The sequence below is a fragment of the Triticum urartu genome, chromosome 6A (assembly GCF_056163025.1).
Source record: "Triticum urartu cultivar PI428250 chromosome 6A, HENAU_Tu73, whole genome shotgun sequence".
Lineage (NCBI taxonomy): Eukaryota > Viridiplantae > Streptophyta > Magnoliopsida > Poales > Poaceae > Triticum > Triticum urartu.
Genome location: NC_141878.1, coordinates 595,145,447 through 595,166,585, shown reverse-complemented (window position 1 = coordinate 595,166,585; position 21,139 = coordinate 595,145,447). Strand labels below are relative to the sequence as shown.

At 47.9% G+C, this 21,139-nt stretch overlaps 1 protein-coding gene across 1 annotated transcript; it reads right to left on the bottom strand.

The window, feature by feature from the left end:
• Positions 1-121: 121 nt before the first annotated feature.
• On the bottom strand, positions 122-973 carry LOC147966937 (RING-H2 finger protein ATL32-like). Its single transcript, XM_087527413.1, has one exon. The coding sequence runs from the start codon at positions 922-924 to the stop codon at positions 337-339; it is 588 nt and encodes a 195-aa protein (XP_087383539.1). The 5' UTR covers positions 925-973; the 3' UTR covers positions 122-336.
• Between the last annotated feature and the right edge of the window lie 20,166 nt (positions 974-21,139).

Below are 21,139 nucleotides of genomic sequence, written 5' to 3'. Positions count from 1 at the left end.
TTTGGGCCGGCGCGCCGGCGCCTATCACCCCCTAATTTTTTCTACACATTGACTCAAAATTTATGCCGTTTGACTTTAGACAAAATTTATTCGCTTGCCTTCTTTTTGACTCAACAGGGAATAGTTAATTGGCTGATTGGTTGCACTGTAAAGATGTCACACGCAGCAAGGAGTAATACTTGTAACCGATGGAAGGAAAATGTACACTGGTAGTATGACGGAGTGCATTATTGGACTGTAGTTTGGCACTGGCGGGCGCACACGTGCGCCAGCCATGAGCGAGCTGAGCGGTGGACTGGTGGGCGCTACGCAGCTGGGCCCGACCGCCGTCGCGCGTCACGCGGCGGGCGCGGGCGCGGGCGCCTCCTCGTCGTGCTGCTGCTGCTGGGGCGGCTTGAGTGGGCCGTCATCGTCGACGGGGTCGGCGGCGGAGCGGCGGCAGAGCGGGCAGGAGGCGTGGCCGGCGCCGGAGGCGGCGAGGGACTGGAGCCAGCGGTCGATGCAGGGCGGGTGGAACACGTGCCCGCACGCCGGGATGGCCTTCACGCTCTCCTGCAGCTGCAGCTCCGTGAGGCACACCGCGCACACGTCGTCGTCGCCGCCGCCGTCGTGGGCGCGCACGGGCAGGGACACCGCCACCTCGGCCGGGTCCACGCGCCGGCACGCCAGCGCGGGGGGAGGCTGCGACCGCGGCGTCGGCCGCGAGGCGGACGGGACGCAGCACGCGTAGAGCCGGCGCGCGGCGGCGTGGAGGACGTAGACGGCGAGGAGCCCCGCCAGGAGGTAGAGGAGCGCCAGGAACGACGGCGGGGCGAAGGCGCCGCCGCCGCCGCTCTCGCGGTGGGCGCCCGCGTCGGCGGCCGGGCCCTGGGCGTGGGCGTGGCCCAGGGACCACGGGTTGGTCCTTGAGATCGGGACCAGCATTGCCGCTGATCGATCGGTGCTCTCTATCTATCTGTGTGTATGCCTATCTGGGTGTGATGTCAAGTTATCAACCATGCGATCTTGCTCGGTCGACATCCATAGCCGTCCGATCAAGATCAAGATCGACGCGTGTGCGGCGCGTGTCGTGTTGGTTCGGTGGCACGATGACTCGAGGACGCTTGGCAAACAGGGAAACTCGATGATACCTAAAGGCCGCGACACGCGGCGTGCGTATCCTGGCACTGATGCCACATATGCCGCCCCCTTGTCAATGCCTTGTGTATCATCGTCTTTCGGACCGCTATCTTGTTCAACTCAAGACATACACGCCAAACAACGCTCGCCGACAAATTCATTACTCCCCCGCATTCAATCACTTATCATGTTCTCTTTGAATAAGATAGGAGCATTTGAACAGTAAGCATTACCAGCAAAGGCCCATAAATGTCCACTCGGTGATAAAGAAGATGGGGTGTGTGCCCCGCTCAGTGCCGGGCCACACGGCCTTGCAAACGGGAGCTACATTGCCGCTGATCGACCGATGCTATCTGTGTGTGCTTATAAGTATGTCATATCAACCATGCGATTTATCAGTAGCCAGCGTTGCATGTAAGAAATAGTTATTGCTCGGTCGACATTGATAGCCGTCCGATCAAGATCAAGGTCGAAGCGTGTGCGGTGTGCGTCATGCTGGTTCGGTGGTACGATGACTCGAGGACTCTTGGCAAACATGGAAACTCGGTGATACCTAAAGGTCGTGACACGCGGCGTGCGTGTCTTGGCATTGATGCCATATGCCGCCCCCTTGTCAATGACGTGTGTATCGTCGTCTTACGGACCGCTATCTCGCTCAACTCAAGACATACACTCCAGATAACGCTTGCCGACGGATTCATTACTCCCTTGCATTCAATCACTTATCATGTTCTCTTTGAATAAGATAGGAGCATTTGAACAGTAAGCACTACCAGCAAAGGCCCATAAATGTCCACTCGGTGATAAAGAAGATGGGGTGTGTGACCCGCTCAGTGCTGGGCCACACGGCCTTGCAAACGGGAGCTACATTGCCGCTGATCGACCGATACTATCTGTGTATGCTTATAAGTATGTCATATCAACCATGTGATATATCAGCAGCCAGCGTTGCATATAAGAAATAGTTATTGCTCGGTCAACATTGATAGCCGTCCGATCAAGATCAAGGTCGAAGCGTGTGCGGCGTGCGTCATGCTGGTTCGGTGGTACGATGACTCGAGGACTCTTGGCAAACATGGAAATTCGGTGATGCCTGAAGACCACGACACGCGGCGTGTGTGTCCTGGCATTGATACCATATGTCGTGCCCTCGTCTATGCCATGTGTATCGTCATGTTCCGGACCGCTATCTCGCTCAACTCAAGACATACACGCCAAACAACGCACGCCAAGAGATTCATTACTCCGCTGCATTCAATCACTTATCATGTTCTCTTTCAATAATATAGGAGCATTTGAAACAGTAAGCATTACCAGCGAAGGCCCATAAATGTCTGCTCGGTGATAAAGAAGATGGGGTGTGTGCCCCGCTCAGTGCCGGGCCACATGGCCTTGCAAACAGGAGCTACATTGCCACTGATCGACCGATGTTATCTGTGCGTGTGCCTATAAGTATGTCATATCAACCATGTGATACATCAGTAGCCAGTGTTGCATGTAAGAAATAGTTATTGCTCGGTCGACATTGATACCCATCCATTCAAGATCAAGATTGATACATGTGTGGCGTGTGTCGTGTTTGTTTGGTGGCACGATGACTCGAGGACTCTTGGCAAACATGGAAACTCGGTGTTACTTGAGGATCGCAACACGTTGCCTTTGTCACGGCATTGATGCCATATGTCACACCCTCGTTTATGTCATGTGATTCGTCGTCTTTCGAACCGCTATTTGGTTCAACTAAAGATATAAACGCCAAACAACGTCGGTCAGATTCATTACTCTCCTGCGCTCATCACTTATCATGTTCTTCTTGAATAAGATAGGATCATTTGAACTGTAAACATCACCATCTAAGGCCCCTAAACCATCACTCAATGATAAATAAGATACGGGTGCGCTCAACTCAAGACATAAACGCCAAACAACGCCCGCCGACAAATTCATTACTCTCCCGTATTCATCACTTATCATGTTCTCTTTGAATAGGTTAGGTTCATTTGAATTGTAAGCATCACCGGCTAAGCCCCCTAAATGTCCACTCGGTGATGAAGAAGATGGGGTGCATTCCGCTTAGTGTGGGGCCCCATAGCCTTGTGAACGGGAGCAGCATTGCCGCTGATCGACTGATGCTATCTGTGTGTGTCTATATGTCTGTCATGTCAACCATGCGATATATCAGTAGCCATTGTTGCATGTAAGAAATAGTAGTTATAGCTTGGTCCATATTGATAGCCGTTCAATCAAAATCAAGATCGAAACGTGTGCGGCCTGTGTCATGTAGGTTCGGTGGCGCGATGACTTGAGGACTCTTGGCAAACATGAAAACTCGATGATACCTGAAGACCACAACACACAGCGTGTGTGTACTGGCATTGATGCCATATGCCACCCCTTCGTCTATGCCGTGTGTTAGTCCAACGGTCGCTTCATGAAGAGGCTATTGGGATGGATGTGATTAGAGTGCGCAGGTATGCACCATCGGTTGCACAACTCTTTTGCCCATGGTTCTCTAATTCTCATGAAGTTGGATATGATTAATGTCGCGTCATTACAACATGTTCTTGATGCCCAGTATATTAACTTGGGTTAAATGGTGATGTTGCTAAATCCCTTATTTTACTCAACCCCAATAATGCCAATGTTGATACAAGAGCTGACATCTACAGAGAGCTTCATATACAGAACGTGTTGGAAATATGCCCTAGAGGAAATAATAAAATGATTATTATATTTCCTTGTTCATGATAATTTTCTATTATTCATGCTATAATTGTATTATCCGGAAATCGTAATACATGTGTGAATACATAGACCACAATGTGTCCCTAGTGAGCCTCTAGTTGACTAGCTCGTTGATCAACAGATAGTCAAGGTTTCCTGGCTATGGACATGGGGATGTCATTGATAACGGGATCACATCATTAGGAGAATGATGTGATGGACAAGACCCAATCTTAAACTTAGCTCAAAGATCGTGTAGTTCATTTGCTGTAGCTTTTCTGAATGTCAAGTATCATTTCCTTAGACCATGAGATTGTGCAACTCCCGGATACTGTAGGAGTGCTTTGGGTGTACCAAACGTCACAACATAACTGGGTGACTATAAAGGTACATTACAGGTGTCTCCGAAAGTGTCTGTTGGGTTGGCACGAATCGAGACTAGGATTTGTCACTCCGTATGACGGAGAGGTATCTCTGGGCCCACTCGGTAATGCATCATCACAATGAGCTCAATGTGATCAAGTGATTGATCACGAGATCATGCATTACGGTACGAGTAAAGTGACTTGCTGGTAACGAGACTGAACAAGGTATTGGGATACCGACGATCGAGTCTCGGGCAAGTAACGTACCGATTGACAAAGGGAATTGTATACGGGGTTGCTTGAATCCTTGACATCGTGGTTCATCCGATGAGATCATCGAGGAGCATGTGGGAGCCAACATGGGTATCCAGATCCCGCTGTTGGTTATTGGCCGGAGAGCCGTCTCGGTCATGTCTACGTGTCTCCCGAACCCGTAGGGTCTACACACTTAAGGTTCGGTGACGCTAGGGTTGTAGAGATATGAGTATGCAGTAATCCGAAAGTTGTTCGGAGTCCCGGATGAGATCCTGGACGTCACGAGGAGTTCCGGAATGGTCCGGAGGTGAAGAATTATATATAGGAAGTGTATTTTTGGCCATCGGGAAAGATTCGGGGTCACCGGATGGGTCCCGGGGGTCCACCGGGTGGGGCCACCCATCCCGGAGGGCCCCATGGGCTGAAGTGGGGAGGGGAACCAGCCCATAGTGGGCTGGTGCGCCCCCTCCTTGGGCCCCCCCTGCGCCTAGGGTTGGAAACCCTAGGGTGGGGGGCGCCTCCACTTGCCTTGGGGGGCACTCCACCCCCTTGGCCGCCGCCCCCCCTTGGGAGATCCCATCTACAGGGCCGGCGCCCCCCCTAGGGGGCCTATATAAAGGGGGGGAGGGAGGGCAGCCGCACCTGAAGCCTTGGCGCCTCCCTCTCCCCTGCTACACCTCTCCCTCTCGCAGAAGCTCGGCGAAGCCCTGCTGCGATCATTGCTGCATCCACCACCACGCCGTCGTGCTGCTGGATCTTCATCAACCTCTCCTTCCCCCTTACTGGATCAAGAAGGAGGAGACGTCATCCGCTCCGTACGTGTGTTGAAACGCGGAGGTGCCGTCCGTTCGGCACTTGGTCATCGGTGATTTGGATCACGGCGAGTACGACTCCATCATCCCCGTTCTCTTGAACGCTTCCGCTCGCGATCTACAAGGGTATGTAGATGCACTCTCCTCTCGTTGCTAGTTGACTCCATAGATTGATCTTGGTGAAACGTAGGAAATTTTTTTGTTTTCTGCAACGTTCCCCAACAGAACGGTAGATGGCGATGAAAGTGACTGCTTTAAGGATTGTTTGTCGGAGGAAAATAGATAGATACCGCTCAAAGTTGCAGCTCAATCTATATTGAGTTATGCAATGTTAGTGTTTATGCAGTTAAAAGAGGTGTGTAGGCTATGTTTTTTTTAACATAATACAGACGCAGACGCAAGCACTCATATATACACGTATATATTCACCCCTTTGAACGCGCGCACACACACCCTACCCTTATGAGCACCTCCGAGAGACCGAGTTAGTATATCATCTTGAGACTTTACGGAAAAGTCTTCTCCCACTACTAGGAAAAACACTACCAGTAGCGTAGGTTTTTTGCATACCAGTAGCGTGGGTTCCCGCGCTACTACTACAATGCTACATCTAACTTTTAGCAGTAGCGCGTTTTTTACCCCGCGCTACAGCTAAAAAAGTTAGTAGTAGCGCGGTGTCACCCACGCTATTACTAACCTAAAACCCACGCTACTACTAACCTAACTACCAGCAGCCCTCACTTTTTCCCCATGCTACTACTAACAATTTAGAAATAAAAAAAATAAAAATTAGATGTAGTATTCATGAATGGCCCTCACTTTTTCCCCATGTTCCAGTTCCATACCAGCTGCCCGCAGACCAACATGCCCTGCATAATAATGAAACAACTACAAGAATTCAGAAAGTTGTTTCTACTTGCAAGTTGTCCCCGGTTCATATATAACAAACTAAACACGAGATTGGTGAGATCAATCTATTTCAAGAAATGAATACTTCTAAGTTCTAAGTCAGGGTAGCCAGAACATTGCTATAAATTCATTGGCTATATAAAAATAGAATGTTCCATGGCTCTGCATGAACATCCAACATATCTATGATAGAATTACATATGAAGAAAGCATCACTCCTGACAATTTCATCAAGAAAACGGAAGTTAGCTAACTTATAGGGGAAACAAAACATCAAGATTCTAACTGAACAAAAAGAAACCTAGTCCAACTATGCATTTTTTTAGAAAAGGAGGATGACCCCCGTCCAACGGCGCATAGGCCTAGTGGAATTTTATTCAAGGACCAGACAAGAGCATCTTTCAGTTTACTACAATATGTAATTTAAATAGCACGAAGCAAACAACTATAAAATGACGAGTGAACTATGATCCAATATTGTGCAGAATATTAACATGATGGTGGATTTTTCATATTCGAGTTTTTCTTAATAGTAAGTTAAAAAAAATAAGTGAATATATACATAAGGTTGATTTTCACATGCAACCTGTGGTAGTTTCAGTTTGTGCAGGCTTCAATTGTCACTCCAGACCTCTTTTCTCTTGTGGGCAACTCAAAATTGTTTACAATACGTTATCTGCAACAAATAAAATGGAACAATTTCTGGCGCGTTGGCTTGCAAGCTCCAGCCAAGTGCGTATGTGTTAAGTTTATGTGGTCGGGGGTGGAAACAGAGCCGCACCAAGGCTGACGCATCTACACCATGGAGCGTTCCCTTTTTTTCACTTCCTCGAGCAGCCTGGAGCTGCTCTATGACCTACACCTTTTATACTATGATGATGAACAAAAGCATCCACCTTAGAAAATTCCCGTACATAGAACATGGTGGGACTGGTGATACGGTACAGATTAGAGTGTCAGCACCAACAATTTCGAGCTCCCTGTGCTAGAAGCAGCCCCGGAATTGCTAAGACAGGCAATCCCGCAGAATGGTGATACGGTACAAACCGGAAACTATATGCTACCACAATCTACCACCAACAACAATAGGGGAACGAAGTCAATTCTACACTACATCTGAAGAACTAATCTATGTTCTCTCAGATTTCATCCACTCGCCGACCCTGCTCTCCCATGCGCGCACGGAAACCCAGGAAAAACACAGGACAAGCAGTAGAATCTCTGCTCTACCAGAGGCAACGAAGTAGCGAAGGTCGTAGGGGGCGATACCAGAGCGGGAGCCCTAGGCTGGGGCTAGCCAGGCGCGCCGACGCGGAGCGCTGCTGCTGTTGCTCGGTGATGGCGAGGTCGGAGCGGGTGGCGGGAGGCGGGGGAGGGGGTTTCGCCGATCCGGCCGGAGGGGCGAGAGGGATCTGTGGCCGGCCGGCTGCAGCGGTCGGAGGGAGGGCGCACACGCTCGTGGATTGGGGGAGGAGATGGAAGGAGGCCGGCGGTGGAGGGGATCTGGATTGGGGTTGGATGAATTGTTTTTTTTTTGATAAATGGGGGCGGGTGGACGAGGGAGTGGGTAGGAGTATACTAGTAACGTGGTCGCCTCACCTGAGCTACAGCTACCCACATAGTAGTAGCGCAGGTTTAGAACCCGCGCTACTACTATGGTCTATTCGCAGGGCATGGTTAGAGATATTTACCAGTAGCGTGTTTTTTTTACCAGGCGCTACTAGTAAGTAGCAGTAGCGCGGGGCAAAATAGCGCGCTACTAGTAAGCGTCTGTCTATAAGCTTTTCCCTAGTAGTGTCCCACTGAATGCACATCAAAGAAAATCCTGAAATAAACCCAAGATAAATACGAGCATCAGAATTTAAATCCTGGTGTGCTGGGGATAAACTGTTCTCCTAACCATCCAACCACATGACGGTTCACATTTATATTGGCTATGTTAGCAAAACAAGTTTGGCTCGTATGCGAGGACAAAAATACTAAAGTCACAAATAAATCCTACAGATAAAATCTAGGAACTTCTACCTGCCGCACTTAACCTCGCCCTGCCCTGAATTTACCGTGCCCCTTGACCCCTTCCCCCTATTTTGAGCCAAAAATTGGCACGACAGTTTGTAAAACTAATTCCATAGGAGGTGTTTGGTTCGACTCTTTTAAACCGTTATCCGATTATACCGTGTTAACTGATTCCTGTAAAACGTGTTTGCTTAGCTGGGCCTGTAAACACATGTAACACCCTCGATGCGACTATATCTCCCACGTGTCGAGGCAATTTAGAATGTAAACACGAATCTTTGAGATATCTTGAGCACTCCGGAACAAAAGAATAGCAAGAAATGACTACATGTGATGTGCACCGGCATGAGAAAGTATTGAAACGAGGAAAGGATATGATCAACAAAGCTTGACTTGAAACCACCGGAGAAGAGAAGAGACAAAGAATGATAACTTGAAGCTCCGTTACGATCTTCATGAGAATCACCAGATAAGAATATTGATAGAAAAGAATGGAGAGACCTCACATCAATAAGAAGGATACTCGATTAAGAGATCTGAATCCTTGGAGAAAAACAAAGGGAGGGAGGGTGGGAAAAATAAAGGCAACTTGGAGACGGAAGAAATAACACCGTTGAGAAGAAGAGATAATTGATCTTGCGGATGTTGAAATGATCGGATCCACTTGAAGAGAAGCACACCGGTTAAAAAGGATTGACATGACAGTCTCGATTATCAAGGGGATTGGTATTCACATCGGAGTATGAGAACACCATTTCGGAAAGGTATGAATCAACACTTGACATTGAAGCAACTCGAATACCACAACTCAAAACAAAAACAAAGGGTTGGCTTGCGGAATAAGCCAGAACACATATGATAGAGATTTCGCCCGAAGTTTTCGTGGTGGGGCCTACACGGGCTCGATCGTACAGCACCATCATGTACAAGGCAGTGCACATGACATACGAAGCGTCCCCGAGTCGGCATAGCCAAGGACTCTTTAAGACACAACGAGACCACTGTAAAACCGACCGTGAATAGGCGGACCACTAGACGTCGAACCCCAATTTCATATCATACATCTGTCGGAAAGAAATCCTAAGAGCTACTTGAATTCCCACCTATGAAACTCCCAAACCTTTCCGGTTATGCAATCAGGTGTTGGGGATACAAGGGAAGCATAATGTCTCACCCAAATCTAGCCAATCCTACATCCAGCTGTATCCATCCTTCAACACATAACCAAGAAACCTTCGGAAATCATCTACCTCAACCTTCGAAAAGCATCCGTTATACAAGTTATGGCGATACTCCCGAACTCCCGCCCCAGTACTGGGTGGCGTCGAGGTTATCTCACCAACGAACTGCATAAAAGAGATTTTCAATGTCGGCGTACTAAACTCAGGTATTCCAGAATTGCAACGATAAAATTATGACGACAACACCTCAGAGCTCAACTCCCCGGGACACTTCCACAAAACCCCTGACAGGAGGCACCAAGACAATGTTCTCATCATAAAACCATCGGAACGATTCCAAGATACCCGCGTGATCCTAAAAAATTTCTACTGAAATTTGAGAAGAGAAGGGATAAAACTCTACGTCAGAATGCCTTACCAGAGCGATGAAGAGACTGGGAAGTAAAAAGAATTCCTAAACTCTCCGATATATAATTCCTAAATGACTCAAAACATTTTTCTAGACACGACTCGGCCGCTAATAACGATCAATCAGTGGGGGCTCCTAAGGTCGGGGAAGGCTCTGATACCAACTTGTAACACCCTCGATGCGACTATATCTCCCACGTGTCGAGGCACGACTTAGAGGCATAATCGCATTGAAGGCATATGTCGCAAGTGAGGTAATCTTCACACAACCCATGTAATATAATAAGGGAAAGAGATACATAGTTGGCTTACAATCGCCACTTCACCCAATTACATGAATAAAGCATTACATCAATCAGATACAATCAAGGCCCGACTACGGAGCCAAAATGAAAGAAGAACCCCAAATGCGACAAAAGGTCCATGATCGACCCAACTGGGCTCCACTACTGATCAACTAGAACGAAACAACACAAAGGACAAGATCTTCATCGAGCTCCTCCTGAGCTTGGTTGCATCATCTGCACGGACTCATCGGCACCTGCAAGCTGGTTTTGGAAGTATCTGTGAGCCACGGGGACTCAGCAATCTCGCACCCTCGCGATCAAGACTATTTAAGCTCATGGGTAAGGTAAAGGTATGAGGTGGAACTGCAGCAAGCGACTAGCATATAAGGTGGCTAACATACGCAAATGAGAGCGAGAAGAGAAAGCAAAGCACGGTCGGTAAAGGTATGATCAAGAAGTGATCCTGGACTACCTACGTCAAGCATAACTCCAACAACCGTGTTCACTTCCCGGTCTCCGCCGGAAAGAGACCATCACGGTTACACACGCGGTTGATTCATTTTAATTAAGGTCAACTTCAGGTTTTCTACAACCGGACGTTAACAAATTCCCATCTGCCCATAACCGCGGGCACGGCTTTCGAAAGATCAAATCCCTGCAGGGTGTCCCAACTTAGCCCATGACAAGCTCTCACGGTCAACGAAGGAATAAACCTCCACCCGAGACGTTTCGGTCAGACTCGGTATCCCGGTACAACAAGACATTTCGACAGGGTAAAACTAAACCAGCAACACCGCCCGATGTGCCGACATCCTGATGGGAGCTGCACATATCTCGTTCTCAGGGCACACCGGATTGTCTAAACTTCCGGTAGGCCAGCCCAGAGTTGCCCCTGGTAGCCACCGGCGGCTGACAGTTTGGACCAACACTTAGACAAGCACTGGCCCGGGGAGTTAAAATAAGATGACCCTCGGGATGCGCGACTCCCAAGGGAAAAAAAGGCTGGGTGGCAAATGGTAAAACCAAGGTTGGGCATTGCTGGCAAAGCTTTACTTAAGGCGAACTGTCAAGGGGTTCCCATTATAGCCCAACCGCGTAAGGGACGCAAAATCCGGGAACATAACACCGATATGACGGAAACTAGGGCGGCAAGAGTGGAACAAAACACTAGGCATAAGGCCGAGCCTTCCACCCTTTACCAAGTATATAGATGCATTAATTAAATAAGATATATAGTGATATCCCAACAAGTAAGTAAATGTTCCAATAAGGAACGGCCTCCAATCTTCACCTGCAACTAGCAACGCTATAAAAGGGGCTGAGCAAAGCGGTAACATAGCCAATCAACGGTTTGCTAGGACATGGAGGGTTAGAGGTTTGACATGGCAACTTGGGAGGCTGACAAGCAATTGGTAGGCATCGAAGCAATGGCATAGCGAGAGCGAGCACACTAGCATAGCAAAGATAGTAGTGATTTCAAGGGTATGATCATCTTGCCTGAAATCCCGCAAGGAAGAAGAACGAGTCCATGAAGAAGATAAACGGACGTAGACGAACGGATCCTCACAACACGACGTTACCGGAACCAATCCGAAGAAGCAACACCGGAAAGAAGCAAACAATCATGGTAAACAACCACCACATAGACATGGCATGATGCACAAACAAGTATGATGCATGTCCGGTTTAATGATACATGTCATGACAAAGCGCACAAGCAATCCTACAAATTAAGTGGAGCTCAATATGCATCGGGATGCATATTGACAAATCACCACATCAATTATTTAGTTCTCTCTTGTTTATGTACCCAACAATATTAAATGTTATTAAACAGGGCAAGATGGTGAAGCAAATGAAAACTACCTATCTAGTCAAGGTTAAATGAGGCCGGAAGCAACGAACAACAATTCCGGAAAGTCCCCATGAGCATATTATAGATTTGGTACTGTTCTGCCCTAAACACAATTTTAGAGTTGTTAAACATGCAAGATGATGCCACCATGTTAAACTAGGCAAAATTCTACCCCATTTACATATAAAGATTATTAAAATCGGAGTTACGGTTAATTAGTTATGAATTAAATCATTTTAGCATGGCATAGGAGCAAATTAATGCAAACAACATTTTAAATATTTTAAACATGGATGAAAGTTTGATATTATTAATCTACACAAAATTCTGAGCAAGTTTCATATATAATTCATTTTAATCCGATGCACCAATTGTGAGTTATTATATGCATGTAGTCTAGGGGGTTTCTGCAAAACTGTAATCTCCTGGAAATTAGATAAAATCGTCCTGGCAGGAAAAAAAAACAATGCGGGCCGAATCTGGGGCAAGCCCATCAGCAGGGAAGGAAAAAAAACAGGGGGGCGCTGGGGGGTGGCTCACCCATGGGCTTGGCCCGATTCGGTGGGGAGGAGGCCGGCTTGGGGCTGCGGGGCTGGGCCGGATCTGGCACGGCGGCCCAGTAGAGAGGAGGCGCGCGAGCTGGGCCTTGGGCGGCTGCGGTCAACGGAAGCAGAGCAGCGGCTGAAGCGGTCGTGGCGCTCGTCTGTCCCCAACGAGAGGAAGCAGGGGCAGCGGCTGGCGATGCAGGTGGTCTCCGGCGAGGGCACCGGTGGCCGGGGACGGGGCTCAGCCGGCGGGATCCGGCAGGAGCGGTCAAGGGCGGCGGAGGAGAGGGGATCCGGTCTAGATCGGGCCGAGGCAGCGGGAGTCCATGCTTCGGGCGTCCATGGCTTGCTGGGTCGGCGAGGTCGGCAGAGAGGCCTCGGGCGTGAGGATGGATCGAGGCGCTCGGCTCCTGGATGAGGGGAGGATGGAGAGGAAGGGCGCGGCTCTGCTGGAGGACGCCGACGGCTCGACGGGGATGGCTGGAGGCGTGAGCTGCGCTGGTCTCCGGCAAGGACGGTCCGACGAGGCACGGCGGGCGAAGGCGGGGTGCACAGGAGGAGCAAGATGCGTGGTTGGGTGGATCGATGGATTTGAGATTATGGTGGTGGCTGACTGGTGAATCGGGAGGAGGCTGCGGGATTGGTCCAGTGAAGAAAACGAGGGAGGTGGGTGGCGCTGCGGATGCACGGATTTGATGGGTGGCGGCGGCTGATCCGAGGAGGGAGGAGTCTGCAGGAAACGAGGTGGATCTGGATCAGGGAAGAACCCGAGGAAGAAAGGTAGGTGGCGGCGCGATGGGACAAGAGGGCTAGAATTTAGGGTTGCTGCCTAGGGGATTGTTCTATATATAGAGCGCTGGATTTTTGGATAGGGGCTATTAGGACCCTCCGATCGCAATCGGACGATCGCGAATAAAATAGGTAGGAAGTCCAAATCAGAAAATGGTGACGTTTTGTAGACGTTTGGGGATGATCCGGATACAACGGTGGCGACAGCTCGGTTTGGGTCCGGGACAACTTTCGGGCGCGCGCGAGGAGGGTCGCGGGCTGACGAGAGAGGTTAGGTAGGGCCTGGCGGTGAGTAGTGGGCTGTGTAGACGGTCTCGAGCTGAGAGAAGAGAAGAGAGGGAGGCCCGGCGACTATTTCCGGAGACCGAAAACGTCCGACGTTTTGACCGGCTACTATTGCCGCTATATTTATCCGTTGGGGCGTCAAACGAACTCCGATTGCGATGAAACTTGACAGGCGGTCTGTCTACACTATAACAAGACCACACGTCAAATCTCATCCCATTCCGAGAACATTTTCCGGCCACGTATAAAATACTATTTCGGACATGTCACGGGCGCGTGCAAGTGTGGTTTGGCTCAGAACGGGCAACAGAGAGAACTCGGAGAACCCGGACGAATGCAAGTTTTGAAAACATGATGATGCAATGCATATGATGACATGACAAGATGCAACACGCAAGCGAATGACAAGGCAACAACAACGAATAACTGGCGGACACCTGGCACATCGGTCTCGGGGCGTTACAACACTCCACCACTACGAGAGGATCTCGTCCCGAGATCTAGAATGGCACCGGAGGGACAACGGAAGAGAAAGAGAAGAGATAAAACTAAGTTGCTTCTTTGACAAACGAGTGAAACCAAGAACCTTGCAAGGTTTAACAAATTCGAGAAAAGAATACAACGAAGGTGAACTAGGTCGAAAACACTCCATTAGAAACGAGGGACAAAGAGCATTGCGAAAACCTTGAGGTTGAAGGGAAGATATATATATAAAAAAACACTCCGGTTAAGACAAGATAGAGAAGGAATAAGACTGATATAATTTGGACAGCACTCTGGTTGAGAAGGGATGCAAAATTTGATAAGATGAGAGAGCCCGAAAGAAAAACACGACACTCCGGTTGAATGGATGAGCAAAGAAAAGAATACTATCATGAAAAAACAAGAAGATGGGTAGAAGAGAGCAACATCACAATGCCTCCGGAACAAACGAATAGAAGATAGACAGTTGAGACAGGGGAATGGAGAAGAAAATGCCAACTTTTGCCATAAAAGAGCTTGAGAAGGCATCCTTAGGAGAAGGGTCGAACGGAATTGTTGTGAAAACCCACAACGAAAAGAATAAGCTTGATATGGTCTTGTGAAATGCATCTCAACTTATGAGGTGACAACCTGCCAAACAAGATTGGATTGACAAGAACAAGAAGACGAGAAACTATCTCACCGAGAGGATAAAGAAGAACTTGGGTCCTTTATAAACAACATAGATAGCAACAAGCCATAGGGAAGGCTTTAGGTGAAGTATAACCCAAGATAACTCCAATGGCAAGATTGATGAATTTAAAATACCTCATTCTTAACAACGTGTGAATCATGAAACATGAACTCAAATTATCAAGAATGACATAATACCATCTCCAATGATACGGAAGAAAGAATTGCACTCCGGATTACAATATGAAGAAAGCTTGAGCTTCTTAGAAAAGAATCTCGATGAACAAAGTTGGAGAAGGAGTTATATCCTTGATGCACCATCATGTAGAGCCTCCATGAAGAACTCCGGTAACAAAAGGATGATCAAACGAAAAGAAAGAGAAGTTGAAAATACAAGGTGAATCCTTGCAATGATTTAGATGGATCTTCGTGATGAAATAAATTGAGAGCGCTTGGAACTCCGGAAAAGAAAAGATGAAACAATTGAAACCAAGAATTTTGATGAACCTCCGGAATAAGGAATTAATCATTAAGATGAAACAAGAATAAGAATTACATTATGCGTATCCTTCACCAATTAAATTGATGACAAACAACGGCTTCCACATATTACTTATACTCTTTGAAAAGGATTAAGATAGATATAGCATAAACTCAATGGACCACCGGTAGGATTTGAAAGAACAAAAGAATGCATTGATATGATAACGAATGACGAGAGTTCTTGAATGAACCACCGTAAGAATTTAAATAAACAAAGTAAAGATAAAGAAATATCGGGAAGAATTAGAAAATAAACGAAGATGCTTGAGAGAATTTCGATCCATGAGAACGAAGAGATCACGAGCTGATTAAAGATCACTTGAACAAAGCACCGGTAAAATTGGAGAACGAGAGCTGAAAGCTGAGAATGAACAAGTCTTCTGAAATGATGGACTCCGGATAATCAAACTGAAAATACCCTTGAAATGCTCCGGATGGGTGAAAAGAATTCTCACAATCGAATATAATTATGAGAGGATGGCAACAAGGTGGAATCACGAATCTTGAAGAGAATGGAGCAATATATGGAGGAACAAACCTTCTTCGGTCTTCAAAATCTGAGAATGACGACGAGAAATACCATCATGACTTATTTAGGCACTCCAGAAGAATCAAAATGAAGAGGTTGAGCCCACGATGAAAAGAATTTGAAAGGTTTTAGAGGAGGACATTTGACTGATGGCAATTCATTCTTACGTCAAAACTTTTGAAAAGAATTTGAGAATAACTCCGGGAAAATAAGAAGAGTCAGGTAAGATCCTGGGAAAAAACCTGTGGGTTAAGGCCCACTCAAAAGAAGCACCGTTGAAATGATTTAAAGAGAGAGATTGCACCGGTTGAATTAAATGGCTAGAATGAGATCACATCCTCAAAAGAGTTTGAACGAAAACAGAGTGGAAACACGAATCTTTGAGATATCTTGAGCACTCCGGAACAAAAGAATAGCAAGAAATGACTACATGTGATGTGCACCGGCATGAGAAAGTATTGAAACGAGGAAAGGATATGATCAACAAAGCTTGACTTGAAACCACCGGAGAAGAGAAGAGACAAAGAATGATAACTTGAAGCTCCGTTACGATCTTCATGAGAATCACCAGATAAGAATATTGATAGAAAAGAATGGAGAGACCTCACATCAATAAGAAGGATACTCGATTAAGAGATCTGAATCCTTGGAGAAAAACAAAGGGAGGGAGGGTGGGAAAAACAAAGGCAACTTGGAGACGGAAGAAATAACACCGTTGAGAAGAAGAGATAATTGATCTTGCGGATGTTGAAATGATCGGATCCACTTGAAGAGAAGCACACCGGTTAAAAAGGATTGACATGACAGTCTCGATTATCAAGGGGATTGGTATTCACATCGGAGTATGAGAACACCATTTCGGAAAGGTATGAATCAACACTTGACATTGAAGCAACTCGAATACCACAACTCAAAACAAAAACAAAGGGTTGGCTTGCGGAATAAGCCAGAACACATATGATAGAGATTTCGCCCGAAGTTTTCGTGGTGGGGCCTACACGGGCTCGATCGCACAGCACCATCATGTACAAGGCAGTGCACATGACATACGAAGCGTCCCCGAGTCGGCATAGCCAAGGACTCTTTAAGACACAACGAGACCACTGTAAAACCGACCGTGAATAGGCGGACCACTAGACGTCGAACCCCAATTTCATATCATACATCTGTCGGAAAGAAATCCTAAGAGCTACTTGAATTCCCACCTATGAAACTCCCAAACCTTTCCGGTTATGCAATCAGGTGTTGGGGATACAGGGGAAGCATAATATCTCACCCAAATCTAGCCAATCCTACATCCAGCTGTATCCATCCTTCAATACATAACCAAGAAACCTTCGGAAATCATCTACCTCAACCTTCGAAAAGCATCCGTTATACAAGTTATGGCGATACTCCCGAACTCCCGCCCCAGTACTGGGTGGCGTCGAGGTTATCTCACCAACGAACTGCATAAAAGAGATTTTCGATGTCGGCGTACTAAACTCAGGTATTCCAGAATTGCAACGATAAAATTATGACGACAACACCTCAGAGCTCAACTCCCCGGGACACTTCCACAAAACCCCTGACAGGAGGCACCAAGACAATGTTCTCATCATAAAACCATCGGAACGATTCCAAGATACCCGCGTGATCCTAAAAAATTTCTACTGAAATTTGAGAAGAGAAGGGACAAAACTCTACGTCAGAATGCCTTACCAGAGCGATGAAGAGACTGGGAAGTAAAAAGAATTCCTAAACTCTCCGATATATAATTCCTAAATGACTCAAAACATTTTTCTAGACACGACTCGGCCGCTAATAACGATCAATCAGTGGGGGCTCCTAAGGTCGGGGAAGGCTCTGATACCAACTTGTAACACCCTCGATGCGACTATATCTCCCACGTGTCGAGGCACGACTTAGAGGCATAATCGCATTGAAGGCATATGTCGCAAGTGAGGTAATCTTCACACAACCCATGTAATATAATAAGGGAAAGAGATACATAGTTGGCTTACAATCGCCACTTCACCCAATTACATGAATAAAGCATTACATCAATCAGATACAATCAAGGCCCGACTACGGAGCCAAAATGAAAGAAGAACCCCAAATGCGACAAAAGGTCCATGATCGACCCAACTGGGCTCCACTACTGATCAACTAGAACGAAACAACACAAAGGACAAGATCTTCATCGAGCTCCTCCTGAGCTTGGTTGCATCATCTGCACGGACTCATCGGCACCTGCAAGCTGGTTTTGGAAGTATCTGTGAGCCACGGGGACTCAGCAATCTCGCACCCTCGCGATCAAGACTATTTAAGCTCATGGGTAAGGTAAAGGTATGAGGTGGAACTGCAGCAAGCGACTAGCATATAAGGTGGCTAACATACGCAAATGAGAGCGAGAAGAGAAAGCAAAGCACGGTCGGTAAAGGTATGATCAAGAAGTGATCCTGGACTACCTACGTCAAGCATAACTCCAACAACCGTGTTCACTTCCCGGTCTCCGCCGGAAAGAGACCATCACGGTTACACACGCGGTTGATTCATTTTAATTAAGGTCAACTTCAGGTTTTCTACAACCGGACGTTAACAAATTCCCATCTGCCCATAACCGCGGGCACGGCTTTCGAAAGATCAAATCCCTGCAGGGTGTCCCAACTTAGCCCATGACAAGCTCTCACGGTCAACGAAGGAATAAACCTCCACCCGAGACGTTTCGGTCAGACTCGGTATCCCGGTACAACAAGACATTTCGACAGGGTAAAACTAAACCAGCAACACCGCCCGATGTGCCGACATCCTGATGGGAGCTGCACATATCTCGTTCTCAGGGCACACCGGATTGTCTAAACTTCCGGTAGGCCAGCCCAGAGTTGCCCCTGGTAGCCACCGGCGGCTGACAGTTTGGACCAACACTTAGACAAGCACTGGCCCGGGGAGTTAAAATAAGATGACCCTCGGGATGCGCGACTCCCAAGGGAAAAAAAGGCTGGGTGGCAAATGGTAAAACCAAGGTTGGGCATTGCTGGCAAAGCTTTACTTAAGGCGAACTGTCAAGGGGTTCCCATTATAGCCCAACCGCGTAAGGGACGCAAAATCCGGGAACATAACACCGATATGACGGAAACTAGGGCGGCAAGAGTGGAACAAAACACTAGGCATAAGGCCGAGCCTTCCACCCTTTACCAAGTATATAGATGCATTAATTAAATAAGATATATAGTGATATCCCAACAAGTAAGTAAATGTTCCAATAAGGAACGGCCTCCAATCTTCACCTGCAACTAGCAACGCTATAAAAGGGGCTGAGCAAAGCGGTAACATAGCCAATCAACGGTTTGCTAGGACATGGAGGGTTAGAGGTTTGACATGGCAACTTGGGAGGCTGACAAGCAATTGGTAGGCATCGAAGCAATGGCATAGCGAGAGCGAGCACACTAGCATAGCAAAGATAGTAGTGATTTCAAGGGTATGATCATCTTGCCTGAAATCCCGCAAGGAAGAAGAACGAGTCCATGAAGAAGATAAACGGACGTAGACGAACGGATCCTCACAACACGACGTTACCGGAACCAATCCGAAGAAGCAACACCGGAAAGAAGCAAACAATCATGGTAAACAACCACCACATAGACATGGCATGATGCACAAACAAGTATGATGCATGTCCGGTTTAATGATACATGTCATGACAAAGCGCACAAGCAATCCTACAAATTAAGTGGAGCTCAATATGCATCGGGATGCATATTGACAAATCACCACATCAATTATTTAGTTCTCTCTTGTTTATGTACCCAACAATATTAAATGTTATTAAACAGGGCAAGATGGTGAAGCAAATGAAAACTACCTATCTAGTCAAGGTTAAATGAGGCCGGAAGCAACGAACAACAATTCCGGAAAGTCCCCATGAGCATATTATAGATTTGGTACTGTTCTGCCCTAAACACAATTTTAGAGTTGTTAAACATGCAAGATGATGCCACCATGTTAAACTAGGCAAAATTCTACCCCATTTACATATAAAGATTATTAAAATCGGAGTTACGGTTAATTAGTTATGAATTAAATCATTTTAGCATGGCATAGGAGCAAATTAATGCAAACAACATTTTAAATATTTTAAACATGGATGAAAGTTTGATATTATTAATCTACACAAAATTCTGAGCAAGTTTCATATATAATTCATTTTAATCCGATGCACCAATTGTGAGTTATTATATGCATGTAGTCTAGGGGGTTTCTGCAAAACTGTAATCTCCTGGAAATTAGATAAAATCGTCCTGGCAGGAAAAAAAAACAATGCGGGCCGAATCTGGGGCAAGCCCATCAGCAGGGAAGGAAAAAAAAACAGGGGGGCGCTGGGGGGTGGCTCACCCATGGGCTTGGCCCGATTCGGTGGGGAGGAGGCCGGCTTGGGGCTGCGGGGCTGGGCCGGATCTGGCACGGCGGCCCAGTAGAGAGGAGGCGCGCGAGCTGGGCCTTGGGCGGCTGCGGTCAACGGAAGCAGAGCAGCGGCTGAAGCGGTCGTGGCGCTCGTCTGTCCCCAACGAGAGGAAGCAGGGGCAGCGGCTGGCGATGCAGGTGGTCTCCGGTGAGGGCACCGGTGGCCGGGGACGGGGCTCAGCCGGCGGGATCCGGCAGGAGCGGTCAAGGGCGGCGGAGGAGAGGGGATCCGGTCTAGATCGGGCCGAGGCAGCGGGAGTCCATGCTTCGGGCGCCCATGGCTTGCTGGGTCGGCGAGGTCGGCAGAGAGGCCTCGGGCGTGAGGATGGATCGAGGCGCTCGGCTCCTGGACGAGGGGAGGTTGGAGAGGAAGGGCGCGGCTCTGCTGGAGGACGCCGACGGCTCGACGGGGATGGCTGGAGGCGTGAGCTGCGCTGGTCTCCGGCAAGGACGGTCCGACGAGGCACGGCGGGCGAAGGCGGGGTGCACAGGAGGAGCAAGATGCGTGGTTGGGTGGATCGATGGATTTGAGATTATGGTGGTGGCTGACTGGTGAATCGGGAGGAGGCTGCGGGATTGGTCCAGTGAAGAAAACGAGGGAGGTGGGTGGCGCTGCGGATGCACGGATGTGATGGGTGGCGGCGGCTGATCCGAGGAGGGAGGAGTCTGCAGGAAACGAGGTGGATCTGGATCAGGGAAGAACCCGAGGAAGAAAGGTAGGTGGCGGCGCGATGGGACAAGAGGGCTAGAATTTAGGGTTGCTGCCTAGGGGATTGTTCTATATATAGAGCGCTGGATTTTTGGATAGGGGCTATTAGGACCCTCCGATCGCAATCGGACGATCGCGAATAAAATAGGTAGGAAGTCCAAATCAGAAAATGGTGACGTTTTGTAGACGTTTGGGGATGATCCGGATACA